At 44.2% G+C, this 25,519-nt stretch overlaps 1 protein-coding gene across 1 annotated transcript in view; it reads left to right on the top strand.

The window, feature by feature from the left end:
• Positions 1–25,519, top strand: part of SLC12A3 (solute carrier family 12 member 3) — a 97,520-nt gene that overhangs the window by 43,080 nt on the left and 28,921 nt on the right. Inside the window, exons 11-15 of the mRNA XM_073605530.1 lie at positions 7,808–7,962; positions 15,553–15,660; positions 17,133–17,256; positions 20,279–20,380; positions 22,841–22,996. Of these exons, the coding sequence (XP_073461631.1) occupies positions 7,808–7,962; positions 15,553–15,660; positions 17,133–17,256; positions 20,279–20,380; positions 22,841–22,996 (645 nt within the window). The remainder of the gene's footprint in view (positions 1–7,807; positions 7,963–15,552; positions 15,661–17,132; positions 17,257–20,278; positions 20,381–22,840; positions 22,997–25,519) is intronic.

Here is a 25,519-nt window from a genome sequence, read left to right as displayed (position 1 = left end):
TATTATTTAGTGACAAGTTTGTGTAAAAATAAAAAATAAAAATTTTAATTTTCCCGAAACTTGTGGCAAAATATAAAATATTCCATGGACACAACATGCCTCTCAGAAAATAGCTTGAAGTCTCTACTTTCCAAAATGGGGTCATTTGGGGGGGGTGGGGTGGGGGGGTTTTGTGCTATCTTGACATTTCGTGGCCTCCGAAACTGTGATAGGTAGTGAGGAGTGAAATCACCATTTTTCCCTTTGAAAGTCTGAAGGCAGTGATTGGTTTTTGGGGTCCTGTACACGGCTAGGCTCCCAAAAAGTTTCAAACATGTGGTATCACCTTACTCAGGACAAGCAGCAGAATGTATTTTGAGGTGAAATTCCACATATGCCCATGGCATGTTTGAGCAATATATCATTTAGTGACAAAAAAAAAAAAAAGTTTGTAATTTTCCCGAAACTTGTGGCAAAATATAAAATATTCCAACATGCAACATGCCTATCAGCAAATAGCTTGGGGTGTCTATTATCCAAAAAGGGGTCATTTGGGGGGGGGGGGGGGGGTTGAACTGTCCTGGCATTTTATGTACAACATTAGAAGCTTATGTCACACATCACCCACTCTTCTAACCACTTGAAGACAAAGTCCTTTCTGACACTTTTTGTTTACATGAAGAAAATATTTATTTTTTGCTAGAAAATTACTTTGAACCCCCAAACATTATATATTTTATTAAAGCAAAGGCCCTACAGATTAAAATGGTGGGTATTGCAGTTTTATTTTTCACACAGTATTTGCGCAGTGATCTTTTCAAATGCAATTTTGTGGGAAAAAAAAACACTTTTTTAAATTGTAATGCACTATGAAAACACTGTAAAACACTATATTGCCCAAATGTTTGACGAAATAAAAAAGATGATCTTATGCCGGGTACATGGACACCAAACACCACATGCTTTAAAATTGCGCACAAACATGCAGCGGCGACAAACTACATACATTTTTAAAAGCCTTTAAAATCCTTTACAGGTTACCACTTTATATTTACAGAGGAGGTCTACTGCTAAAATTACTGCCATCGATCTGACCTTCGTAGTGACACCTCACATGCATGGTGCAATTGCTATTTACATATGACACCAGACCGACACTTGCATTCGCCTTTGCGCCTGACCACGGGGATAGGGATTTTTTTTTTTTTTTAATTATTTATTTTGCTTTTTTTATTTAATTTTTAAACTGTTCCTTTCATTTTTTTATCATTTTTATTGTTATCTCAGGGAATGTAAATATCCCCTATGATAGCAATAGGTAGTGACAGGTACTCTTTTTTGAAAAAATTGGGGTCTATTAGACCCTAGCTCTCTCCCCTGCCCTCAAAGCATCTGACCACACCAAGATCGGTGTGATAAAATGCTTTCCCAATTTCCCAATAGCTTCTGGTTTCTTAGGCCATAGAGATGATTGGAGCTGTTCTGGTCTCCGATCAGCTTTCTTTATCATACATCATGGGACACAGAGCCTTAAGTAATTACTTAATGGGTTATAGGCCACCTTCAGGTGATGGACACTGGTATACCCAATCCAGGAAGTTTACTCCCTATATAACCCCTCCTCCTTCCAGGAACGCATCAGTTTTTTTCGCCAGTGTCTAAGGTGTTGGTCACGAGTGAAGATGTGCTCTGAGGAGCACCAAAAGGGATCCATGCTGGATTTAAATAGCCTCCATAGACCAGATCCATCGAAAGTACCACTGAGGCCAAAGTGGATGGTACCTCGGGCCTCGTATCCGAAGCACAAGGTTTTTCCTGTAACGCCTCTTTTTGTAGGGCTGGACTCCGGGACCCAGGGCTTAGGTCTTGCTACATTACCTAAAGCTTTCCTGGTGGGGTGCTTTTACAGGTCCAAGGGAGTGGAACCCCGATATCAAGGGACCCGATCCTTGAAAGTTTGCTAAACGCAGCCTGCCGTGATGGGTGAAAGTTGGATTGTCTGTTAATTCAGCAAATCCTGCGGCGGGGTAAGGTAAGGGAAGAAACTTAGGAACTAAAAAGTCCACCTATGCTTTCTTCCATTAGGAAAAAAATGTTGTCATGCCTTAATTCTCCGCTAGAGGGAGTCTATGCACATACCTTAATATGTTGTCTTCACTGTAAAGCTCAGTCTCTGTGTGGCTGCAGCAGCATGTGCAGGGGGATTTTTTTCAGGTAAAGAAATCTGCCAAATGCTTTATTTCTCCCCCCCGAAGGGACCAGAGGGTTAGGGGAACATCAGTGGTGTGCCCCCCTTACATTACCCCCCCACACCCGCTGCGGGGGGTGCGGAGGTCACGGGGTTACTCTTACTGCTACTACTGTAACTATAAAAAGAAGGATTACAGGGGAAAGGATCCCACTGAGAAGAGACACAGGCGGACCAAGCTGCTTAATAAGGGAATAAATTTATTACAAAAATTTGTTTAATACAAAAAAATGCCAAGACAAACAGACAACGTTGTCTAATTTTAACATGATCTTGGTGTTGGTGATGGGTACCTGGTCTTGGCATTTTTTTGTATTAAACCCTTTTTTGTAATAAATTTATTTCCTTATTAAAGTGATTGTAAACCCTTTACAACCACCTTAAACTACAGGCAAGCCTATAATTAGGCTTACCTGTAGCTGCACTGGATATCTCCTAAACCTGCACAGTTTAGGAGATATCCCTGTATTTGCATGTGCCGACGTCATCGGCACATGCGCGCTTAAGCCAACTGAAGCAGTGGATTCAGCAAGTTATAATTCAAACTTATAATTTAAGGGGTAAGATTTCCCCTTTTCAAGTTAAGGCACACTCTACCAGGGCGGTTAGTGCTTCTTGGGCAGTGCGTCATCAGGCCTCCAAGGCTCAGATCTGTAAGGTCTTCGGTGCATACATTCACAAAATTTCATCAGGTGGATGTAAGGAGGTATGAGGATATCGCCTTCGGGCGCAGTGTGCTGCAGGCAGCAGTATAGGTCCTCAAGTCTGGGGGTACCCTCCGGGTTGTGTCTCCCTCCCTTCAAGTAGCATTGCTATGGGACGTCCCATTAAGTAATTACTTAAGGCTCTGTGTCCCATGATGTATGATAAAGAAAATAGGATTTTTATAACAGCTTACCTGTAAAATCCTTTTCTTGGAGTACATCATGGGACACAGAGGTCCCTCCCCTCTTTTTTGGGATTTAAGTATATTGCTTTGCTACAAAAACTGATGTGCTCCTGGATGGAGGAGGGGTTATATAGGGAGTGAACTTCCTGGATTGGGTATACCAGTGTCCATCACCTGAAGGTGGCCTATAACCCATTAAGTAATTACTTAAGGCTCTGTGTCCCATGATGTACTCCAAGAAAAGGATTTTACAGGTAAGCTGTTATAAAAATCCTATTTTTCCGTCAGATGGCGGAACCACCAGCTGCATTCTCGGGTTCCCTGTTGGGACAGGAGAGCACGACAAAAACCAGGGAAGAAGGTGGTGCTTGTAAAAGCAGTCTAGAGGCTAATTAGCTGCTAGGATTGCTTTTACATGAAAGCCGACCGCTGGCTGAAAAGAATGATACCAAAATTTTACCTAAACCTGCAGGCATCATTCCTGTATAACCACTCAAAATCCAGCAACATACCAGTACGTTGCATGGCCCTTGTTGGGCATATATTGTAATGTGCTTTTTTTCATGCAGACTGTGGGCTGAACAAAAAAGAGATTGATCGGTGGGTATGCCCACCATTAGAATACCGCCCTTCATCCACCCACTTTTAATGATGGGCATACATGCACCATTTTTTTTTTTAACTGTGGTGCTGAAATCACCTCCTACAGCGCTGGAGTCGCTGATTTACATATCATGAGACCAAACGCTTTTGCTGTCAAGATGAATAAATCAGTGCTGCAGCTGCATGGTGAACCTGGAAAGCAAACAATGGTAACGATAAAACATTAACTCAAAAAAAACTTGATTTTTTAATGCAATCTGTGCCTAAAAAATATATGCCAAAGCATGGGGACAATCCGCCCCTAATGTTAGGAGCAAATTGCTCCTTCACCCCTGCCCCCACGCTTCGGCATATATGCTCTTTTTTTTAACTGTGGTGGTGAAATCACCTCCTACTGCGCTGGAGTCATGGGTTTACATATCATGGGAGAAAACGCTAATGCTGTCAGAATAAATAAACCCGTGCTGCAGCTGAATGGCATACCTGTGAAGCAAATGATGGTTAACAATAAAACTAACATTACAGTATAATAGTAAGACATACCATACCTGCAAAGCAAATACAATAAAACAAAGTAAAAGTAAAACATTACAGTTATAAAATACAGTAACAATAGGTAGAGAACAATAAATAGAGAACAATAGAGAGCGGACAGCAGAGAGTGTACATAAGAGAGAGAACAACAGAGAGAGAAGAAAAATAAAACCACAACTATTTTTGGCTTTTTTTTTGTGTGGTTTTTTTTTTTTTTTTTTTGCACTTTTATATAAACTGTAAACGTTTCAGATTAGGGTCTGGGGAGGGGTACCAGGGAGGACATACAGAAAATGCCTCTCATGCAGCCAGCTCTCTGCATTTGTGTTGGGAAGGTGGGCCACAGCACCATCTGGAAACAGAAGGGCTGTGATGATCTCTTCCTGGAATTTAGGGAAGGATCCAGTTCATCCTGAAGCTTTGTATAACACATAAGCCTTCAGCAAAGCCAATTGGAATAAATATACAGACACTTTTTTATAGCAGCGTCTGGCCTTACAGGCAATTAGGTACGGCACCAACAACTGGTCCTTGAGGTCCACCCCTCCCATGTTAAGGTTGTATTCGTGGACATAGAGGGGTTTCTCCACAACACCAATCGCTGTAGGAATTTGTACAGTTATATCTGCGTGAAGGGAGGACAGAACAAAAACATTCCGATTATTTCTCCACTTCACTGCTAACAAATTATTACATTTCTTATTATTACATTTCAAGCAGGTTCTCTCCCCCCATCTAAGTCAGGACTCTACAAGCCCCTGGGGAAAGCCCTTGCGATTAGATCGCACGGTGCCACATGCGCCAATTCCACAATCAAAAAGGTATCTAAAAAGTGGCATACTTGTGTAATAATTGTCCACATACAAGTGGTACCACTTTGCGAATAAGGGTGACACCAAGTCCCACACAATCTTACCAGCGCTACCTATGTAGTCAGGGCAGTTTTCCGGCTCTACGTAACTCTCTTCCCTCTTAAACCATAAAACTATATGTATAGCCTGTGGCCCTCTCACAGAGCTTATACATCTTGACCCCGTATCTGGCACACTTGCTGGGAAGATACTGTTTGATAGACAAGTGGCCAGAAAACTTAATCAGGAACTCATCAACGCAGACAACTTGATCAGGAGTAAACAAGGCTGCAAACTGTTGGTTGAAGTGGTTTATGAAGAGCCGAGTTTTGTGGAGCCAATCGTAACCAGGGTCACCCCGAGGACGACAGAGTTCATTGTCATTGAAATGCATGAACCGCAAGATCTGCTCGTATCGTGTCCTGGTCATGGAGGCAGAGAACACGGGCATATGGTGAATTGGGTCAGTGGACCAATATGACAGCAACTCGCCATTTTTACCTATGCCCATGAGGAGGGATAGGCCCAGGAAGGTCTTAAATTCGGAGACCGTAATAGGTCTCCAATTTCTGGCAAGGGTCAACTGGGGATTAGCAGCAATGAATTGACCAGCATACAAATTGCTTTGGTCCACAACAGATCTATAGAGATCTTCCATGAAAAACAGCGAATAAAAATTAAGTGACGTAAAATCAACTGTTTCCACCTGAATTCCGGGTTGGCCAGTGAATTTGGGAAGTACGGGTGCTGCAGAAGCGGTGGGCTTCCAATTCAGATTGGCAAATGCAGCAGGAAGGGCACTATGGGCTCGACGGGCCTGTGTTTGTCTTCTTGATGGCTGCGGGACGCTACTTGTGCTAGCCACCTCACCAACTTGAACTGCACTTATGGGACTCGCCACGTCACCAAGTGTTACTGTAGTGCTGGATGTACGACCAGGATGTACTAGGCCGCTGGTGCTTGCCAGTTTACCAGAAGGATGAGCGGCACTAATACTGGCTCTCTGCTCCATACGAGAGCCCCGCGGTTATTGCACCTCAACAACAGCAGAAGAACGGGTCGGGTACGCCTGACCTTGGCAGGGACCACTACTCCGTTGTCAGAGCTATCTGTCAGGGTGCCACTGCTGTCTACTGGTTTGTATTCTGAGCCTGAATCGGACAGATGGGTGACTTCCTCTTCACACTCATCTGTCAGGCTCAGAAACGTGTAGGCCTCTTCACTAGTGTACCTTCGATTGGACATTTTGGCCTCTAAGATTACTGGTACACTAGTGCAACTCACAGGAAAAAAGAGCCCCTGACTGTCAGCGACTGCTTCAAACGATACCAAAAAAACTGTTAGGTTAACTTGGGGGTGATCAAGGGGTTAAACCTTTATTAGGGGGTTGGGGGGGGTCCCTAGACCTATCTGGGCCTACTGCTAAGTACCCTAATGCTGATTATTGTCACAAATGACACCAGTACAGTGATCAAAAAAAAACTATGAACACTGCACTGGGTGACACTCTGACAGGGAGTGAAGGGGTTAACTGGGGGGGGCAATCGTACGTGTAGTGTTGGTGCAACTTACTGTGAGATGTCTTCTCTCCTCTCTCTGGAACGAAAAGAGTTCCACGAGGGTAGATGACATCACTTCCCCTGCCTGTGTTTACACTTACACAGGCAGGGGAAGGATTTCATTCGCCAGAACCGATCACCAGGTCCAGGCCAGAAATCATTGGCCTGGAGACTGACGGGTTCTGAAGCGAATCTGATCATCGTGGCCGCCGTACAGCTACAACGCCACGCCCAGCCGAGCCAACCTGCCGCAGTATAACTGCGGCGGCTGGTCCGGAACTGGTTAAGGTCAGCCTGGTAAATATGGCAAACAAAAAGGGCCAAAGCTTCATCTGCTGGCTGGAAAAAATAAATATAAAACTCACTATTTGAAGTGTTTTATTTTTTTGGCCTGAATATAACAAGGAAAGAAAGCAATTCAAAAACACTATGGGGGGGGGTTACTAAAACTGGAGCATTTTGAATCTGCTGAAGCCGTGTATGGTAGCCAATCAGCTTGTTCAATTAAACTTTGACAATAAAACCTGGAAGCTGAGTGGTTTCTATGCAGAGCTGCACCAGATTTTGCATGTTCCAATTTTAGTAAACCTCCCCCTATGGAATGGATTTACTGAAGGAAAATAGATTGTGCACTTTGAAAGCTTCACCATTTTCCCCAGAGCTTAATAAATTTGGTGAAGCTTCACTTTGTAAAGAATACCAAATCAGGTGCAAAGAAAACATAAAAAATAGCATTTTTCTTGTACACGATTGGATGATGGAAATCAGCAGAGCTTTAACACATTCACTGAGCTCTGGGGGAAAATGAATGAAACACATTGCACTGTCTATTTACCTTTAGTAGATACACCCCTATATTTGCCCCAATGCTCAAGCTCGGTTCACACTTATTGACATTAAGAAAAGTATATTGGTGGGCTATTTTGACAGACTATTGTCCTCACACAGAGATCCGATCCCCACTCATAAACTATGTCCATATCAATCTGCTTAGAATAAAAAAGATGGTATTAAACTTATTTTAATAGAAAGTCAAAGACATCAGATGTATGTTTTTTTAATGTTGTCATATGGAAATCGTACATATCAGCCTAAATATAGCCCAATGCCCAATAGTAATAACATAAGAACCTTTTTTCTGCAGGCTCCTGTGTAATTCGAGATGCATCTGGAAGTGCAAATGACTCATTTATAGGTGAAGCCACAAACTGCATTGGACTGGGATGTGGATATGGGATGAACTTCACTGAATGTACTTTAAATCAGAACTGCAAATATGGACTTATAAATTACTACCAGGTAAGCACTAATTGTTACCCCCAAGGTTCTTTACAACAGGCTCACATTTACACATTGCCAGGATACAGACTTCAAAAACATAAAATATTTATGCCGCCTGTATTTTTGTTCCAATAAAAAAACCTTACCGTTTAAAATTAACAGCTTCTGGACACTACCATGAATACATTACACGCCCATGCAGTGAGTAATATGATAATAAATAGTCCAAGACGTGATACCCTACAAAATATTTTGTGTGCCTACTTCTTCCATGACATCATTCTTAGGCCCCATTCACACCTCAGCGTTTTGTGGCTTGAAGCCTGAAGCTACAAAACGCTGGAGGGAAAAAAATCAATTATTCTCTATGGAGATGGTTCACATCTCCACTCCAAAACTCCTGAAGCTCAAACAATTTCTGCAACTTTTTTTTTAGGCAGATTTGGCCGTTTTTCTGCTTTTTTACATTGGTGACATTTTTGACCTGTACAAAATCGTGGCAATATCGCACGACTTTCTGCCTGAAAACGCTACACTCACGTGTAAATGGGGCTAACTGACAGCACAGCAACTACCAACAATAAAAGGAGGTGCGGATAAACGTAACAATTCCCACCCCTCCAATTACTAAATGCATTGCATCTGAAAAAAAAAATGCAAGCGTTTTTTCTCAATAGAAAAGGTGCCAATCAAGCAACTTTTATGATCAGTGTACACCGGCCGGAACCGTGAGTTTCAACACCAGATGTTCAGTTATAGATGAATGAAAGTAAAAGTTTTACAGAATGCTACAGCCTACACACAGCGCACACAGTTTATTAGTGTGAATGTATTTGTCCTGTTCACATGTCCAAAAAATACTTTTGGTTGGAGTTCTGATTTATTTCATTCAACTCTGTATCCATAATACATTAAAGTAGAATTCCAGTTAAAAATGAAAATCTGCCTTGGTTATTATGTATAACTAAAAACTATTACATTATGCATTATTGTAATTGCTGATTGTCTGATTAGAAACAATAGTCTAATCTAGACAATAAGCAATCCCCCTAAGCTTTACCGACAATGGTGTGCCTGTACAGCTGAATGTGGCTGCTCAGAGGCACTTCCTGGAACCATTGTCCGTGTCTGTATATGAATCACAGCACAGATGCGAACACCTCTGCCCCCACCCGGGTATGCTCCTATCCAGCGCTGGTGCAAGGATTTTTGACAACCTAGGTGAAACCTTATTTTGCCGCCCCCATTGGCACCACCCCTGACTCCACCACTGACTGCACCCCATTTGCCCATGTGACAGAAGGTGCCGCTATACAGGAGGCATCGGCTCTGCTTCCTCTAGCGCTGGCTACAGTGTTGGGCTACACCTCTAATGCCACGTACACACGAGCGGACTTTCCGGCATACTTGGTCCGGCGTACCGGAGTCCGTCGGACAATTCGATCGTGTGTGGGCTCCAGCGGACTTTTTTTTCTCAAAAGTTTGACGGACTTAGATTTGAAACATGTTTCAAATCTATCCGACGGACTCGAGTCCGGTCGAAAAGTCCGCTGGTCTGTATGCTAGTCCGACGGACAAAAACCGACGCTAGGGCAGCTATTGGCTACTGGCTATGAACTTCCTTGTTTTAGTCCGGTCGTACGTCATCACGTACGAATCCGTCGGACTTTGGTTGATCGTGTGTAGGCAAGTCCGTTAATTTGGAAAGTCCGTCGAAAAGTCCGCCGGGCAAAGTATGCCGTAAAGTCCAGTCGTGTGTACGCGGCATAGTTCCACTACCGGTCGGACTGAGATAGTTACATGCTGCAGCCTGCAGAGCATGCAGATGTGGAGGGAAACCAGCGTCCGGGCGCCCCTAGGCAGCAGTACACCCTAGGCGGCTGCCTAGTTTGCCTAGTGGTAGCACTGACCCTGCGCCTATCCCGCCTGGCCCCACCTTCACTCAGCTCCACCCACGTCACACACAGCTGCACCAGAGGAAAGTTCCGAAAAGGACAAACTGAGATGACGGGCCTGGAGATCCAAGATGGCGCCGCGGCGTCCTCAGTGAAGCACACACCACGCGGACAGGACAAGCTGAAAGACTCTTGGCCTAAAGCAAGTAAGACACCAAAACTTACTGGCAAAGACGCCCCTAGAGACATGATCTACTATGCACAGAAAATGGCTGGGACACTGGGAACAGAGCAGTCATCCAGCCAGGCTGGGACACATGCTATGCAGGCAGACATCACACAGGTGCTCTGGGGAGAGGAGGAGGGGGAGCAGTCAGCCCTTGCATCTGGGGAACCACAAAGCCCAGCGGACCCGGACGCTGTACAGCCTACTTTAGCTGACATACTCAGAGCTGTGAACAATTGCACAGCTTCAGTTAACACCTTGAAGGAGCAATTTGGGGGTCTGAGAGAAGATGTGTCATTACTAAGGCAAGACATGCAAAAGATACGTGAGCGCACCACGGCTGTGGAAAGCAGAGTCAGTGACATGGAAGACCAATTACCACCTATAACACAAGATACCAGAACAGCACTGCAATTAGCCAGGGATGCATGCGATCATGCAGAGGATTTGGAAAATCGCTTAAGGCGAAACAATGTTCGCATAGTGGGGTTGCCTGAGAAGGTGGAGGGCAGGGACCCCACTACTTATGTTGAAAACTGGCTAATGGAACTTTTTGGGAAAAATGCATTCTCCCCAATGTTTGCGGTGGAACGTGCTCACAGAGTGCCCTCACGCCCTCCTCCACCAGGGGGCCCTCCAAGATCCATTCTTGCAAGAATTTTACATTACAAGGATAGAGAAGCAGTGCTGAGACATGCTCGAGAGAAGGCAAATGTTCTCCACAATGGTGTCCGGGTATCCTTTTATCCGGACTTCTCGGCAGAAGTCCAGAGGCGCAGAGCTAAATTCACTGACGTGAAACGCAGACTGCGACTTCTGCAACTCCCATACGCTATGCTATATCCGGCGAAAATTCGGATTGTGGTGAGAGGCCAAGCACAGTTCTTTGAATCCGCTAAGGACGCTTCAGTCTGGTTGGACAGAAATGAGCAGGCATTGAAACGGCAGGCTCCACAAGACGAAGACTAAAAGGACTGAACCGGCTACTTGCAGAGGGCTGGGATACTAGAAAATGTCATTATGTTCCTTTTTTCTAGATGGGCAACCAGAACATACCTTATCCTTTATTTCCAGTGTTGACAGATGTTCCTTGGCTGGGGGACTGAATATTCCTAAGCAGTGCAATGAGAGCGAATTGGACCAAAAGTTGAATTTACCAATGATCATTTTCAGTAAAAAAGAGCGATGGAATGTCGCATACGTTGCTAAAGTTGCCATGTTGGCAGAATGTGCAGTTTATAGCACAAGAAAGTTTTCTTTTTCACCACCCCCCACTGAAACGGGGAAGACCCTAGCAATAAGAGTTACAAGCAGAACGAAGGATACCTCAACAGGACACGAATTCATCAAACCTACGGCAAACCTAGCAGAACCTCGCTACAGAAATGGATCCACTACCTTGCACAGGTGCTCACAAAGTACCGGTCAATACTACTCACCTACAAGCAGACATGGCGGACATCCCAATAGTATCCTGGAACGTTAGGGGACTACACTCCCCATTGAAGCGTACCATGATTCGCATGTGTTTGAAGAAGTACATCCCCGGAATTCTCTGCTACCAGGAGACCCACTTGACTGCGGACACTGTGAGCTTCCTGGGATACTCCTGGGTAGGAAAGGCCTATCACTCCACGCACACCTCATATTCTAGGGGGGTGAGCGTGTTGATCCATGGCAACCTGGACTTTGAAGAAATCGCAAATGAAATTGATAGTGACGGTCGTTATGTTTTTCTTCATTGCAGGTTGGGTACACTGACTTGTGTGCTGGCAGTACTATATATTCCTCCCCCCTTCACGGCGGCGGTGCTTAGGTCTCTGCTGACATTTATGGATGGCAGGCCTGACGCACCGCTGTTGGTAACGGGGGACTTTAATTGCTGCTTAAATCCAGTTGAAGATAGACACCCAGGACCCGGAGCCTCTGCCCTCTCCAGGGCTACCCCCCTGGCGCGGTTGTTGCAAGAGGTGGGCTGGGTGGATGTCTGGAGACATGGGAACCCTGGAGTTAGACAATTTACATGCTTTTCCAAAACCCATGGTTGTTTATCTAGAATTGACCTGGGGGTGTGCAGCTTAAACATGCTCCCGTTTGTTTCTGATATGATACATAGGCCCCGCAGTGTATCAGACCACTCACCAGTGGTTATACGGCTTATAATTGCCCCAATAGTTACACTACCTAAAGCCCCTTGGAAATGTAATGCTTTTTGGTTGAAACTGTTCCGCTCACACGAGGGGATAGTTGGGAGCATGTGTGAGTTTTTCCGCACCCAGGATCCAGATGAATCGATGATTGGGCAATGGGATGCCTTTAAGGCATATTTGAGGGGTGTGTTAATTGCTGAAATTAATAAGGTTAAAAAAGACTCTTCAGCACTTAAAAATGAACTTGAAACTAGAGTACAAGAGATGGAACAATTATATGTCACGGATCCTTCCGATTCGACCAAGGAGGCATGGCAGGCGGCTCTTTCTGCATACCGCCAACTGCTGTCCTCATCGGCCGACAAGAAGAGATTCTTTGCTAAGCAGGCGTTTTTTGAGGAGGGCGAGAAAACAGGCCGCATACTGGCGAGAATCGCAAATGCATACCAGAAGTCCCCAACTATAGGTGCTATTAGGACTAAGGAGGGAAACATAGTTAACACGCCTGAAAAGGTGCTGCAGGTACTAAACGCGTTTTATGAAGATTTGTATAAACCGGGTACATCTTATACATCTGACGAGTTAGAACAATACTTAGGACAGATAGATTTCCCTAGATTAAACAAAGATCAGAGAGGGCTCTTGGAGAATCCCCTTACAGTAGAAGAACTACAGGAGGCGGTTGGATCTTTTCCTAACTGCAAAGCGCCCGGGGAGGACGGAATTCCCATAGAAATATATAAACAGTATCCTACTGAGTTACTACCCCAGTTACTTAAAGTCTTTAATAGAGCCCGGGAGGAAGGCCACCTACCAATATCAATGTCAACGGCCAATATTATTTTGTTACTCAAACCTGGTAAGGATCCAGTAGATCCAGGGGCGTATCGCCCGATCTCCCTGCTACAGAGTGACGTGAAAATATTAGCGAAAGCTTTGGCCATTAGATTAAATGGAGTTATCACTTCAATCGTCCATGGAGACCAAGCTGGCTTCATGCCCAATAAATCGACGGCAGTTAATTTGAGAAGGCTATTCCTTAATATGCAGTCCAAAGCAGATAATATGGGTTCCAGGGTCTTGCTGTCACTGGATGCCACTAAGGCATTTGACAGCATAGACTGGAACTATCTGTGGTCGGTCCTGCAGAGTTTTGGATTTGGCCCCCAGTTTGTATCTTGGATTAGGCTCCTTTATAGTCGACCGGAGGCCACTGTGAGGGTTTCCGGCTATCTTTCCCCAAGCTTCGTGTTGAGGAGGGGTACGAGACAGGGATGTCCCCTGTCTCCTCTCCTCTTCGCGCTGGCTATTGAACCATTGGCGATCGGGATCAGGGCAAATCGGGGCATTACAGGCTTCTGCTATGGTGATATGCAGGAAAAAATTATGTTGTACGCCGATGACACTATGCTCCTACTCGGTGACACTGGCCCCTCCCTTCAGGAGGCCATGTCGACCATATCTAAATTTGGGAAGTTCTCTGGCCTGCATATAAATTGGTCAAAGTCTGCCCTTCTTTTATTAGATGGAGATGAATCACAGGAGGTATGTGCCACTTGTGCCATCCCGATTGCCACTACTTTCAAGTACTTAGGGATCCAAATCACGTCCCAGCCCCGGGACTTTATACATTTAAATATATTTCCACTCCTACAGCGCTTCAGAGACAAAATCAAGACCTGGAACTCTCTCTTAATGTCAGTAGCAGGTAGAGTAAACCTAGTGAAGATGATTCTCATGCCACAGTTACTTTATTTTCTACATAATACCCCTATGGTTATCCCATTAAAAATATTTCACATAGTAAATGCCATTTTCCGAACCCTTATTTGGAAAAATGGTCCCGCCTGGATCAAATTAGAACATCTACAGAGACCCAAGGACTGTGGTGGATTGGCATTGCCCAACCCATGGCTGTACTACCTGGCCTCTCAACTGCAGCATCTGATTGGTACATTTGTCCCGTCACAAAACTCATCTCACAGGCTAATGATTCACACAGTGGGTAAGGGTCCGATTCACATGGCTTTAGAGGCATTGGCCTTCACTAAACCACATAAAAAATACCCAACGTTCAGTCTTATTCAAAAGGTGTGGAATAAGACCAAATATCTCCAGAAAGTAGATGGATATACGGAATATAGTCCCATTTGGCACAATGACACATATGGGGAACTAGCTAAATTACAATGCAGAGCTCGTTGGAAGCAGTTTGGAATCACTCATATAAAGCATATATTTAGGGAAGGTGTGTTGCGCACATTTTCTGATTTAAAAGAAGCTTATAATTTGCCAGCATCAATGTCATTCTACTATATGCAACTTAGACATGCAGTACAGACACAGGGCCGCTCCTCGGAGTGGCACTTATCGCCAACCCCGGTTTTCAGCCTTCTGGGGGATGCTGGCTCATCTAAGGGATTTATCTCCCAATGCTATGCTATCCTCTTGCAATCCGTGATGAGACACCATCCCTTGAGGGTGAGAGAGAAGTGGGAGACAGAGGTGGGACAGCTGGATGGGGATCAGTGGGAGGAGATCTTTCAGGCAGTGAACCAATGTTCACTCAATGTGTCACAAAAACTCACCCAACTATATATACTATTGAGAACATACTATACTCCGCACAGATTACACTTAATGAACAGGCTGACGGAACCAACATGTACTAGATGTAAACGTGAACATGGTGACCTGATACATATGCTGTGGAGATGTCCCAAGTTACACATGTACTGGGCAGGAGTGGTACAAAATATCAACTCAGTCTTTAATGTGAGTCTTCCACAGGACCCTAGAGCGTGTCTCTTGGGTGCTTTGGAGGAATACGAATGGGAAGGACACAACAGAGAAGCTGTGCATAGAGTACTTTTTCAGGCCAGAAGGCTGATTATGACTCACTGGAAGTCCGATAGGTCCCCGACTGTTAAGGAGTGGACTGAAAGTATTAACACGACTCTAAAAATGGAAAAGTTGATTTACCAACATAGAGGTAGCATGCCAAAATTTGAAAAAATATGGGGTCCATGGTTAGATGTACCGGGATTAGCACCCATGGAACTGGTATACGACAGGTTGTTAGGAATCAATGCTGGGTGAGACATGGATAGAGGTTAACTGTGATTGGAACTAGCTTTTAGCTGTTATATTGAGATTGTTACTTGGCTATTGGATTATGTGTTGCATAAGAGGTACTGTGTAATCCTGTTTACAATGTTTGTAATGCTTTCCCTGCAAATTTAATAAAATCTTGTTGGATTAAAAAAAAAGATTAGACTGGTTTGATTACAATTGCAATATATAATTGTCTAATATAATCCATAAATGTTTTATTTAGGCAATGAGCATGGTGTCAGGATTTGCTCCTCTTGTAACAGCAGGGATTTTTGGTGCCACGTTATCATCCGCTTTGGCTTGTCTGGTCTCTGCACCGAAGGTGTTCCAGGTATGGCTACAGATAGCAGAAAGATAAATCTGCATATATTACACATATTTTTGAATGACTAGGAATGTGTGCATTAAAACATAACAATTCTAATGCCGCGTACACACGGTCGGACTTTTCGTCTACAAAAGTCCGACAGCCTGTCCGACAGACTTCCGGCGGACTTCCGGCGGACTTTCGGCGGACTTGCAGCAGACTTTCTAACGAACGGACTTGCCTACACACGACCACACAAAAGTCCGACGGATTCGTACGTGATGACGTACACCGGACTAAAATAAGGAAGTTCATAGCCAGTAGCCAATAGCTGCCCTAGCATGGGTTTTTGTCCGTCGGACTAGCACACAGACGAGCGGATTTCGGGGTCCGTCGTAGTTACGACGTAAAGATTTGAAGCATGTTTCAAATCTAAAGTCCGTCGGATTTGAGGCTGAAAAAGTCTGCTGAAAGTCCGGAGAAGCCCACACACGATCGGATTACCAGCCAGCTTTAGTCCGTCAGCGTCCGTTGGACTTTTGTAGATGAAAAGTCCGACCGTGTGTACGCGGCATAAGGCTTTACTCTGTAGTACTAACACAGTTTTATCACAGCAGCAATTAAGTATAAATTTAAATTTGACTAATGAAAGTCAGAAAGTGAAGACAAGTGCCAGTCTGTTATTGTCACACCATGCAAACTTAAAAAAAAAACTTATTATGGGGCATGACCAGTATCCTGAGAAGCAGGGATGAGGTTCAGGTTTTCCACCACCATGTATTTGCCGCAAACCCCAAGAATTTGCGAATTTCTGTGGGTCCACGCTTTGCTCAACCATAGCTTTTGTGTGTAAATCAGACACACAGTGTAACATTATATTACATTATATATATATATATATATATATATATATATATATATATATATATATATATATATATGAGAGCCTCAACGTCAGTGGCTTGACATGCAAAAGGATTATTTTCTAACACACTGCCATGCAACCCACTAGTGGAAAAAAATTGTCTCTGCAAACAATTGATTTTCTGATGTCTGTGTATTTTACTTGGGAAATGCAGCAGAACTAATAACGCCCCTGGTAGAAGTGATCCCTCTTACTCTGTTACCAACATCTACTACTCTGAGGGTCCCAGCATAATCAATTCCAACACCTGCCTTTTGCACTGGCAGAGCAAGCTGGTGGCTGATACCATAAAGCAGGGATATGCAATTAGCGGACCTCCAGCTGTTGCAGAACTACAAGTCCCATGAGGCATAGCAAGACTCTGACAGCCACAAGCATGACACCCAGAGGCAGAGGCATGATGGGACTTGTAGTTTTGCAACAGCTAGAGATCTGCTAATTGCATACCCCTGCCATAAAGTGACCAAGAGAACTGAAATAATAGTTTCTAAATGTCATAGTCCTCTACTTATGTGTGTTTACATTGGTTTGTTCAGAGTAATCATCTGTGTTTCTCTCTGTTTCTGTACAGTGCCTCTGTAAGGACAACCTCTACCCACTGATTGGCTTTTTTGGGAAAGGATATGGGAAGAACAATGAGCCTATCCGTGGATATCTGCTCACATTCCTCATTGCGTCTGCATTTATCCTCATTGGTGCGTCACATTCCTCATCAGAGTACACTTAATCCTAAAAATGCACGAATACCAGTTTTTTAAGACCGAGTATGAGCACCAATACTTTTTCTCAAGTACACGCCGATACCAATTACCAATACCTATTTTTAGTGTCATGTGACAGCTTTTTTAGACTAATGAAAAATGACTGGTTCACCCAGTTCAAATATATGTGATTTGGATGTGTTTCATACCGCATCCCATTTGCATGACATGTGAACCCAAATCCTTTTCTATGGAGCCGAATCACATATGTGTGGGTCGGCCGCAGTGCGATCTAAAAGAGAGTCAGGTACGATTTTCAGCCCAGTTTAGGTGCTTTTTCCAATGTCATACACTTTAACAATTCTCTCTGGAATTGCACCTGAACCGCTGAACAAAACTGCACCGGACTCTAACAAATCGCACTGCAAACCGGCCCCGCACATATGTGATCCCAGAACTTAAAGGTATCAGTTTTAGTATAGGAGCATTTGCACAAGTACTTGCACTTAGTTTCGGCACCGATATCAGTATCAATACAACGCTACTTAATCCTATCCACTCAAAACAATGTTAGCAAAATGTATTTTCTAGGTCTTTAAATTTAGTACAGTTATAGTAGAACTATAGACAACACTTTTTTCCCATTTTGGATAGTGTAAGGGAGGGTTATAATCTCTGTAATTTGTTTTCCCATCTGTGTCCCATTGGAGAGATTTACCTTCACTTCCTATGCCATAGCCAAAACAGGAAGTGAGAGGAAATCTCTGCAAATTAAAGGAATCATTTGGGGCCCCCCAGATCACCAGAACTAGTGTCCCCATTGGAAGATTTCCTCTCTTTTACTGTTCTGGGAACAACCCAAAATTCAGGATTTATTTTTTTACTTTCACTTTCAATGATGACAGTAAACCAGACAAATAGAGAGGATGAATCTCCCTAGCGGGGGTACGTGCAGCAGTAAAAACCTGACAGGTATTTTAATCCATCTCCACCTCATCCAAAACGAAAAAAACAAAAAAAAAAAATGCTTTTAGTTATACTTTAAGATTGTTTTAATAAAATTCCATGTAAGAATGTTGCCAGTACCTATTTATCTATCTTGTAAGTTTTCTGATCACTATGGACATTTTGTTTTAGACCCCTTTCACACTGCTAGCGCCCGGGTGTCGGCAGTAAAGCGCTCTAGTTTTAGCAGCGCTTTACCGCCATTTTTGCGGTGCATTTCAGGCGCTTTTAACCCCGCTAGCGGCCGAATAAAGGGTTAAAAGCACCTGCAAAGCGCCGCTGCCGAGGTGCTTTGCAGGCGCTTCGGTGGCGCTGCCCATTGATTTCAATGGACAGGGATGCTTTAGGAGGGGTGTATATACCCCTCCTAAAGAGCCTCAGAAAAGCTGCTTGCAGGAATTTTTTTGATGTCCTGCAAGCGCAGCGCCACAGTGTGAAAGCACTCAGGCTTTCACATTGGGATTGCAGGTGAGGCTTTTTTCAGGCGCTTTACAGGCACTATTTTTAGCACTAAAGCGCCTGAAAAACGCCTCCAGTGTGAAAGGGGTCTTAATGTGTTCTTACTAAGAACCGGAGTTATTTCTACTCAATTACAACCCAACATCAGACCTGCTCTGGAAGCCTAAAGCTGACCATACACTATGTAATCTGAGTATAGAATGTTCTTTAGATCTACCATCAACTATGTAGTTGCATCTGCCTTAGTTGATCTTAATTGGATGGATTGTTTGAGTTCGTCCTCATATTATATAGTCACCACTTTATTCTTTGTCTAATGTTAGTGGATCACTTTGAGAAAATGATACCGCAAGGTCCCAAAACATCAGCTTGTGATCATTTTTTGCTGTATGTGAAATAGAAGTTTAGGAATTTTTTTTTTTTAAGAATTATACTTACCTAGGTGGATGCAGCCTCAGTCCCCCGCCATCTCTAATGCCGCGTACACACGGTCGGACTTTTCGTCTACAAAAGTCCGACGGACTCCGACGGACAAAATGCGGCTGACAATCCGATCGTGTGTGGGCTTCCCCGGACTTTCAGCGGACTTTTCCAGCCGCAAATCTGACGGATTTTAGATTTGAAACATGCTTCAAATCTTTACGTCATAACTACGCCGGACCCAGAAATCCGCTCGTCTGTGTGCTAGTCTGACGGACAAAAACCCACGCTAGGGCAGCTATTGGCTACTGGCTATCAACTTCCTTATTTTAGTCCGGTCGTACGTCATCACGTACAAATCCGTTGGACTTTTGTGTGATCGTGTGTAGGCAAGTCCGTTCATTAGAAAGTCTGCCGCAAGTCCGCCAAAAGTCCGTCGAAAATCTGTCGGACAGACTGTCGGACTTTTGTAGACGAAAAGTCCGACCGTGTGTACGCGGCATAAGACCTAAGAATCGAGCAATCAATGGCTGCTGATTGCTCAGTTCTCAGTGCTCTGTGAGCAGAGAGCTGGTGACTGTCAGAACGAACTGCACTCCTGTGATCCACAAGAGAAGTACAGCCAAACGAGCTTTGTGTGTACTTCTCCCTTAAGGATCATTATACTAAGATATGCTAGTGGGGATTCTTATTTTCATACATATGCCAACCAGATAATTGTTCACTACACAATTTTTTTCCGTTTTCCATAGGATATCAAGAATGTTAATTCTTGAATGTTAAATTGAAGTAACATTGCAATTATTTATAATGTGGTAAATATTACAGCTGCAGGGCCCAGTCTATTTTTGACATATGTCATTTAGCAAATAATTTTATTAAAGGTTTGTTTTTCAATAGTGCACCCCCTTCCTATATATTAACTTTTAAACCCTTATTTACATCCACCCATTTGATGAACATGCATATATATATAATTTTTTTTTGCATACCTACAAACTATTCCAAGTTGGTTTCCTACAATGTTTTGTTTGCTTATGATCTTTTTTTTTTTTTTTTTTTTTTTTTTATAAAACTCACATTCTAAGGCCATATAAATACTCATGTATGGTTATAATTTTGTCTTCTGCAGGTGAACTAAACACCATAGCACCGATCATCTCTAATTTCTTCCTGTGTTCATATGCTTTGATTAATTTTAGCTGTTTTCATGCTTCTATAACTAACTCACCAGGTAAGTATGCCAATTTTACCAAATTACAACAAGATAAAACCTATACTGGAACAGGCATCCTTCTAAATTGTAAAAGTTAGCATCATGTAGGCAGGTATAAATATTCTGTACAGTATTCAGACTCAAAATAGCCTCGCTAGTGCCACAGTGAATGCTCAATATGTTTCTCTAAACCAGGGGTCTCCAGACTTTCTAAACAAAGGGCCAATTTACTGTCCTTCAGGCTTTAAGGGGGCCGGACTGTGGTCAGTGGGCATAGCAATGCTGCATCATTGGTCTTAAGCATTGCAGGGAAGCATAGTGCCCCATTGTTGGTAACAGTGGAAAGAATGGTGCCCTGTTGTTGGTGTCAGTGGGAGGAAAAGTGCCCCGTTGGTATCAGTTGGGGGGATAGTGCCCGATCGATGGTGTCAGTAGGAGGAATAGTGCCCCATTGTTTGTGTCAGTAGGAGGAATAGTGCCCCATCATAGGTGTCAGTGGGAGGAATGGTGCCCCATTTTTGGTGTCGATGGGAGGAATGGTGCCCCATCCATGGTGTCACTGGAAGGAATGGTGCCCCGTCATTGTTGGTGGAATAGTACCCCAAGGGGCAGAGAAAGGCAAGCAAAGGGCCACATCCAGCCCCCAGGCCACAGCTTAGAAATCACTCCTCTAAACCATGGTAAGGATTCACTGTAGAGTGAACTGTTCTGATCATATGCAGTTCACTGTCATCTTGTACACAACAGCATCTCACACATTTCATCCACAAAACTGGAGGTGATTCTTTGAAGGATCAGGTTTGAACCTGGTCAGCATAGACAGAGAGCACCAAATGATTTCTTGCAAGATCAATAGGTTTTTTTTTGCACTTATCAAGCAGTACAAAATAAAAAGTTGATTGTTAGCATTAACATACACATAAAAATGGCACTGAATTTGAAAAAAATGAAAGCGGAGGTCCACACATATTTTTAAGTTCACCCTAATCCCATCCTCGCATGTCACAGATGTTCAAATGAAATTGAAAAAAAAATTCTTACTGGGTACCTGTCTAGCCTTCTTTTGTATGTTACTTCCTGTGCCTGACCCCCACGGGTATGGGCGTGTATCGTCGTCATCCTCGGCTGTGCACTGTCTCCTGGGAGCGAAGTGTGAGTATTCCCAGGAGGCAGTGTGGATGGCCGCTGCTAAATCTTGCAAAATCCCAAAACTGGAAGTGACGTGATGACGCCGGTCTTCTACTGTGTTTGTTTTATGTTCTCTTTGTTGCCATCACAACGGGGCAGGAACTTCTGAGGACGCCGCCCGTTGTGATGGCAGCGTGGAAGTTTATGGCGCTCCACGCCGTACAAACTGAGCATGCGCAGAAACGAGCGGTGAATTTTGGTAGCTCAGCATTCACTGCATCCAGGAAGTTTATGCTTGTGGGCTTCACATGCCCAAAAGCAAGATGAAACCTCCCATCCACACATTTTTAAACTACGTTTTTCAAACGAAACCGGACATCGGGGGGGAGATATTTCACAAAACAAGTGAATGTAACATTGTCCATAGGTAAGTGTCTGAATGGTTTAAAAAAAAAAAAAATCAATTGTCGGTGGACCTCCGCTTTAAGATTTTTTTTTTTAAGCTCTTCACGCCGGTGGTACGCATTTATGTGTACCAGAATGTAAACAAAGCTGTTTCGAGAGTGTTCGCCCTAACAGAGAACTCCCAATCTCTACTTGCGATTGGGATCTTTCAGATCATGTGACCGCTCTGACAGCCAGTCACGGTGGTCATATGATCAGAAACCCCGCCCTGCCTCCCGGCATCAGAAACCTCTTAAAGAACCAGGAGACGCCAGCGTTAAGGGGTTAAGGAACACCTGGAAGTATTAACTGTGCCTAAGCAGAAAATTTACCTGTTGTCTTCAGTTCCTTCTAAAAAAAAACACGCAGTGCACTTCCTGGTATATGAGGGTGCCTATGAACTTCTGTGTCTACAGCCCTATAGCTGTATATCTGCAGTGTGAGATCATCTAAGGTGTTTTTGCCTCTGACTGTAGTCTCAAGAGGTTTGGAGTATTATTTGGTAATTTCACTTCTGTGCTGCTCACTGTTCTCCTTGCTGGAGGCTTTGATATGAGGAAGCAAAACCCTGCCTCTACCAAGATGGCTGCCTTCACATAGAAACAGTGCAGAATAAGGCATTGTAAGTCAATAATGGGGGAAAGATCAGCTGCAGGGCGACCACAGATAATACTAGAGATAAATTAAATTTTTTCTAGTGCCTTTTTTTTTTTTTTTTTTCCTTAGTGCCCTTTTTTTGGGGACACATCTTCCAGAGTTCAGTTCCTCTTGAACCATACAGCACAAATCAGTGTTTAATTATCTTTTTCTTACAAGTTAGATCTGTTTCATATGTACAACATATCTTTCAGTGAAGTATAAAAATGTAATTTGATCTTTTATATATAATGTTTTTTTCCCTGTCAGGCTGGAGACCGTCATTTAAATACTACAGTAAATGGGCATCACTGTTTGGAGCAGTAGTGTCTGTAGTTATTATGTTTCTTTTGGCTTGGGAGTCTGCTCTGATCGCTATTGGTATAGTCATATTTCTACTGGCCTACGTCTTATACAAGAAGCCTGGTATGTACACAATGGGTGATCTGCCCCTCAGCTATTCCTAGTCCCCTGGGAGAGGAATTCAAATGTGGCACAGTGTTTAAATTGTGATAGTTTATCATTCAAAGTGTATGTACTTCTAAGAAATGTATATATGTTGCTTGCTGATTCTCTCACAAAATAAAAAAATAGAAATAAAGATTCCATGTTATGAAGAGATAAACTTGCCTATCCTGACACTGTGCTGTAGGATTTCTGGTCCCTTGAAAAGCATTGAGCTGCCTGTCACCAGCCCCTGCATTGCTGCAAGATGCAATAGTGAGGTAGGGCTGGCAGGAGGAACCTCAGTGCTTAGCGGGGACCCAGGAATCTGACACACCCGGAAGTGTCTCAGATGAGGAGGATTCTCTGGCCACTGAAAATTAGGCAGAGAGTGGACATCGGCAGCATAGGTGGCAGAACAGATAAGTATAACTTCTTTTCTTTGCAGGGGAACCTGTTTTATCAGTTGTGACTAGGGATGAGCCGAACACCCCCCTGTTCGGTTCGCACCAGAACATGCGAACAGGAAAAAAGTTCGTTCGAACACGCGAACACCGTTAAAGTCTATGGGACACGAACATGAATTAACAAAAGTGCTAATTTTAAAGGCTTATATGCAAGTTCTTGTCATAAAAAGTGTTTGGGGACCCGGGTCCTGCCCCAGGGGACATGGATCAATGCAAAAAAAAGTTTTAAAAACGGCCGTTTTTTCAGGAGCAGTGATTTTAATAATGCTTAAAGTCAAACAATAAAAGTGTAATATCCCTTTAAATTTCGTACCTGGGGGGTGTCTATAGTATGCCTGTAAAGGGGCGCATGTTTCCTGTGTTTAGAACAGTCTGACAGCAAAATGACATTTTGAAGGAAAAAACTTATTTAAAACTACCCGCGGCTATTGCATTGCCGACAATACACATAGAAGTTCATTGATAAAAACGGCATGGGAATTCCCCAAAGGGGAACCCCAAACCAAAATTTAAAAAAAAAAAAATGACGTGGGAGTCCTCCTAAATTCCATACCAGGCCCTTCAGGTCTGGTATGGATATTAAGGGGAACCCGGCCAAAATTTAAAAAAAAAAATGACGTGGGGTTCCCCCTAAATTCCATACCAGACCCTTCAGGTCTGGTATGGATTTTAAGGGGAACCCCGCGCCAAAAAAAAAAAAAAAATGGCGTGGGGTCCCCCCAAAAATCCATACCAGACCCTTATCCGAGCACGCAACCTGGCAGGCCGCAGGAAAAGAGGGGGGACGAGAGTGCGGCCCCCCTCCCTCCTGAACCGTACCAGGCCACATGCCCTCAACATTGGGAGGGTGCTTTGGGGTAGCCCCCCAAAACACCTTGTCCCCATGTTGATGAGGACAAGGGCCTCATCCCCACAACCCTGGCCGGTGGTTGTGGGGGTCTGCGGGCGGGGGGCTTATCGGAATCTGGAAGCCCCCTTTAACAAGGTGACCCCCAGATCCCGGCCCCCCCCCTGTGTGAAATGGTAAGGGGGTACATAAGTACCCCTACCATTTCACGAAAAAAGTGTCAAAAATGTTAAAAATGACAAGAAACAGTTTTTGACAATTCCTTTATTTAAATGCTTCTTCTTTCTTCTATCTTCCTTCATCTTCTGGTTCTTCTGGCTCTTCTGGTTCTTCCTCCGGCGTTCTCGTCCAGCATCTCCTCCGCGGCGTCTTCTATCTTCTTCTCCTCGGGCCGCTCCGCACCCATGGCATGGGGGGGAGGCTCCCGCTCTTCTCTTCTTCTTTTCTTCTCTTCTTCTCTTCTTCATTTTCTTCTCCGGGCCGCTCCGCAATCCATGCTGGCATGGAGGGAGGCTCCCGCTGTGTGACGGCGCTCCTCGTTTGACAGTTCTTAAATAACGGAGGGGGCGGGGCCACCCGGTGACCCCGCCCCACTCTGACGCACGGTGACTTGACGGGACTTCCCTGTGACGCCACGGGGAATGCCACAGGGAAGTCCCGTCATGTCCCGTGCGTCAGAGGGGGGTGGGGTCACCGGGTGGCCCCGCCCCCCGTTATTTAAGAACTGTCAGACGAGGAGCGCCGTCACACAGCGGGAGCCTCCCTCCATGCCAGCATGGATTGCGGAGCGGCCCGGAGAAGAAAATGAAGAAGAGAAGAAGAGAAGAAAAGAAGAAGAGAAGAGCGGGAGCCTCCCCCCCATGCCATGGGTGCGGAGCGGCCCGAGGAGAAGAAGATAGAAGACGCCGCGGAGGAGATGCTGGACGAGAACGCCGGAGGAAGAACCAGAAGAGCCAGAAGGACCAGAAGATGAAGGAAGATAGAAGAAAGAAGAAGTATTTAAATAAAGAAATTGTCAAAAACTGTCTCTTGTCATTTTTAACATTTTTGACACTTTTTTCGTGAAATGGTAGGGGTATAAGTACCCCCTTACCATTTCACACAGGGGGGGGGCCGGGATCTGGGGGTCACCTTGTTAAAGGGGGCTTCCAGATTCCGATAAGCCCCCCGCCCGCAGACCCCCACAACCAC

Source organism: Aquarana catesbeiana, linkage group LG11 (assembly GCF_042186555.1).
Source record: "Aquarana catesbeiana isolate 2022-GZ linkage group LG11, ASM4218655v1, whole genome shotgun sequence".
NCBI classification, from domain to species: Eukaryota; Metazoa; Chordata; class Amphibia; order Anura; family Ranidae; genus Aquarana; species Aquarana catesbeiana.
The sequence above is the reverse complement of the archived record's forward strand: the minus strand, read 5'-3'. Positions and strand labels throughout refer to the sequence as shown.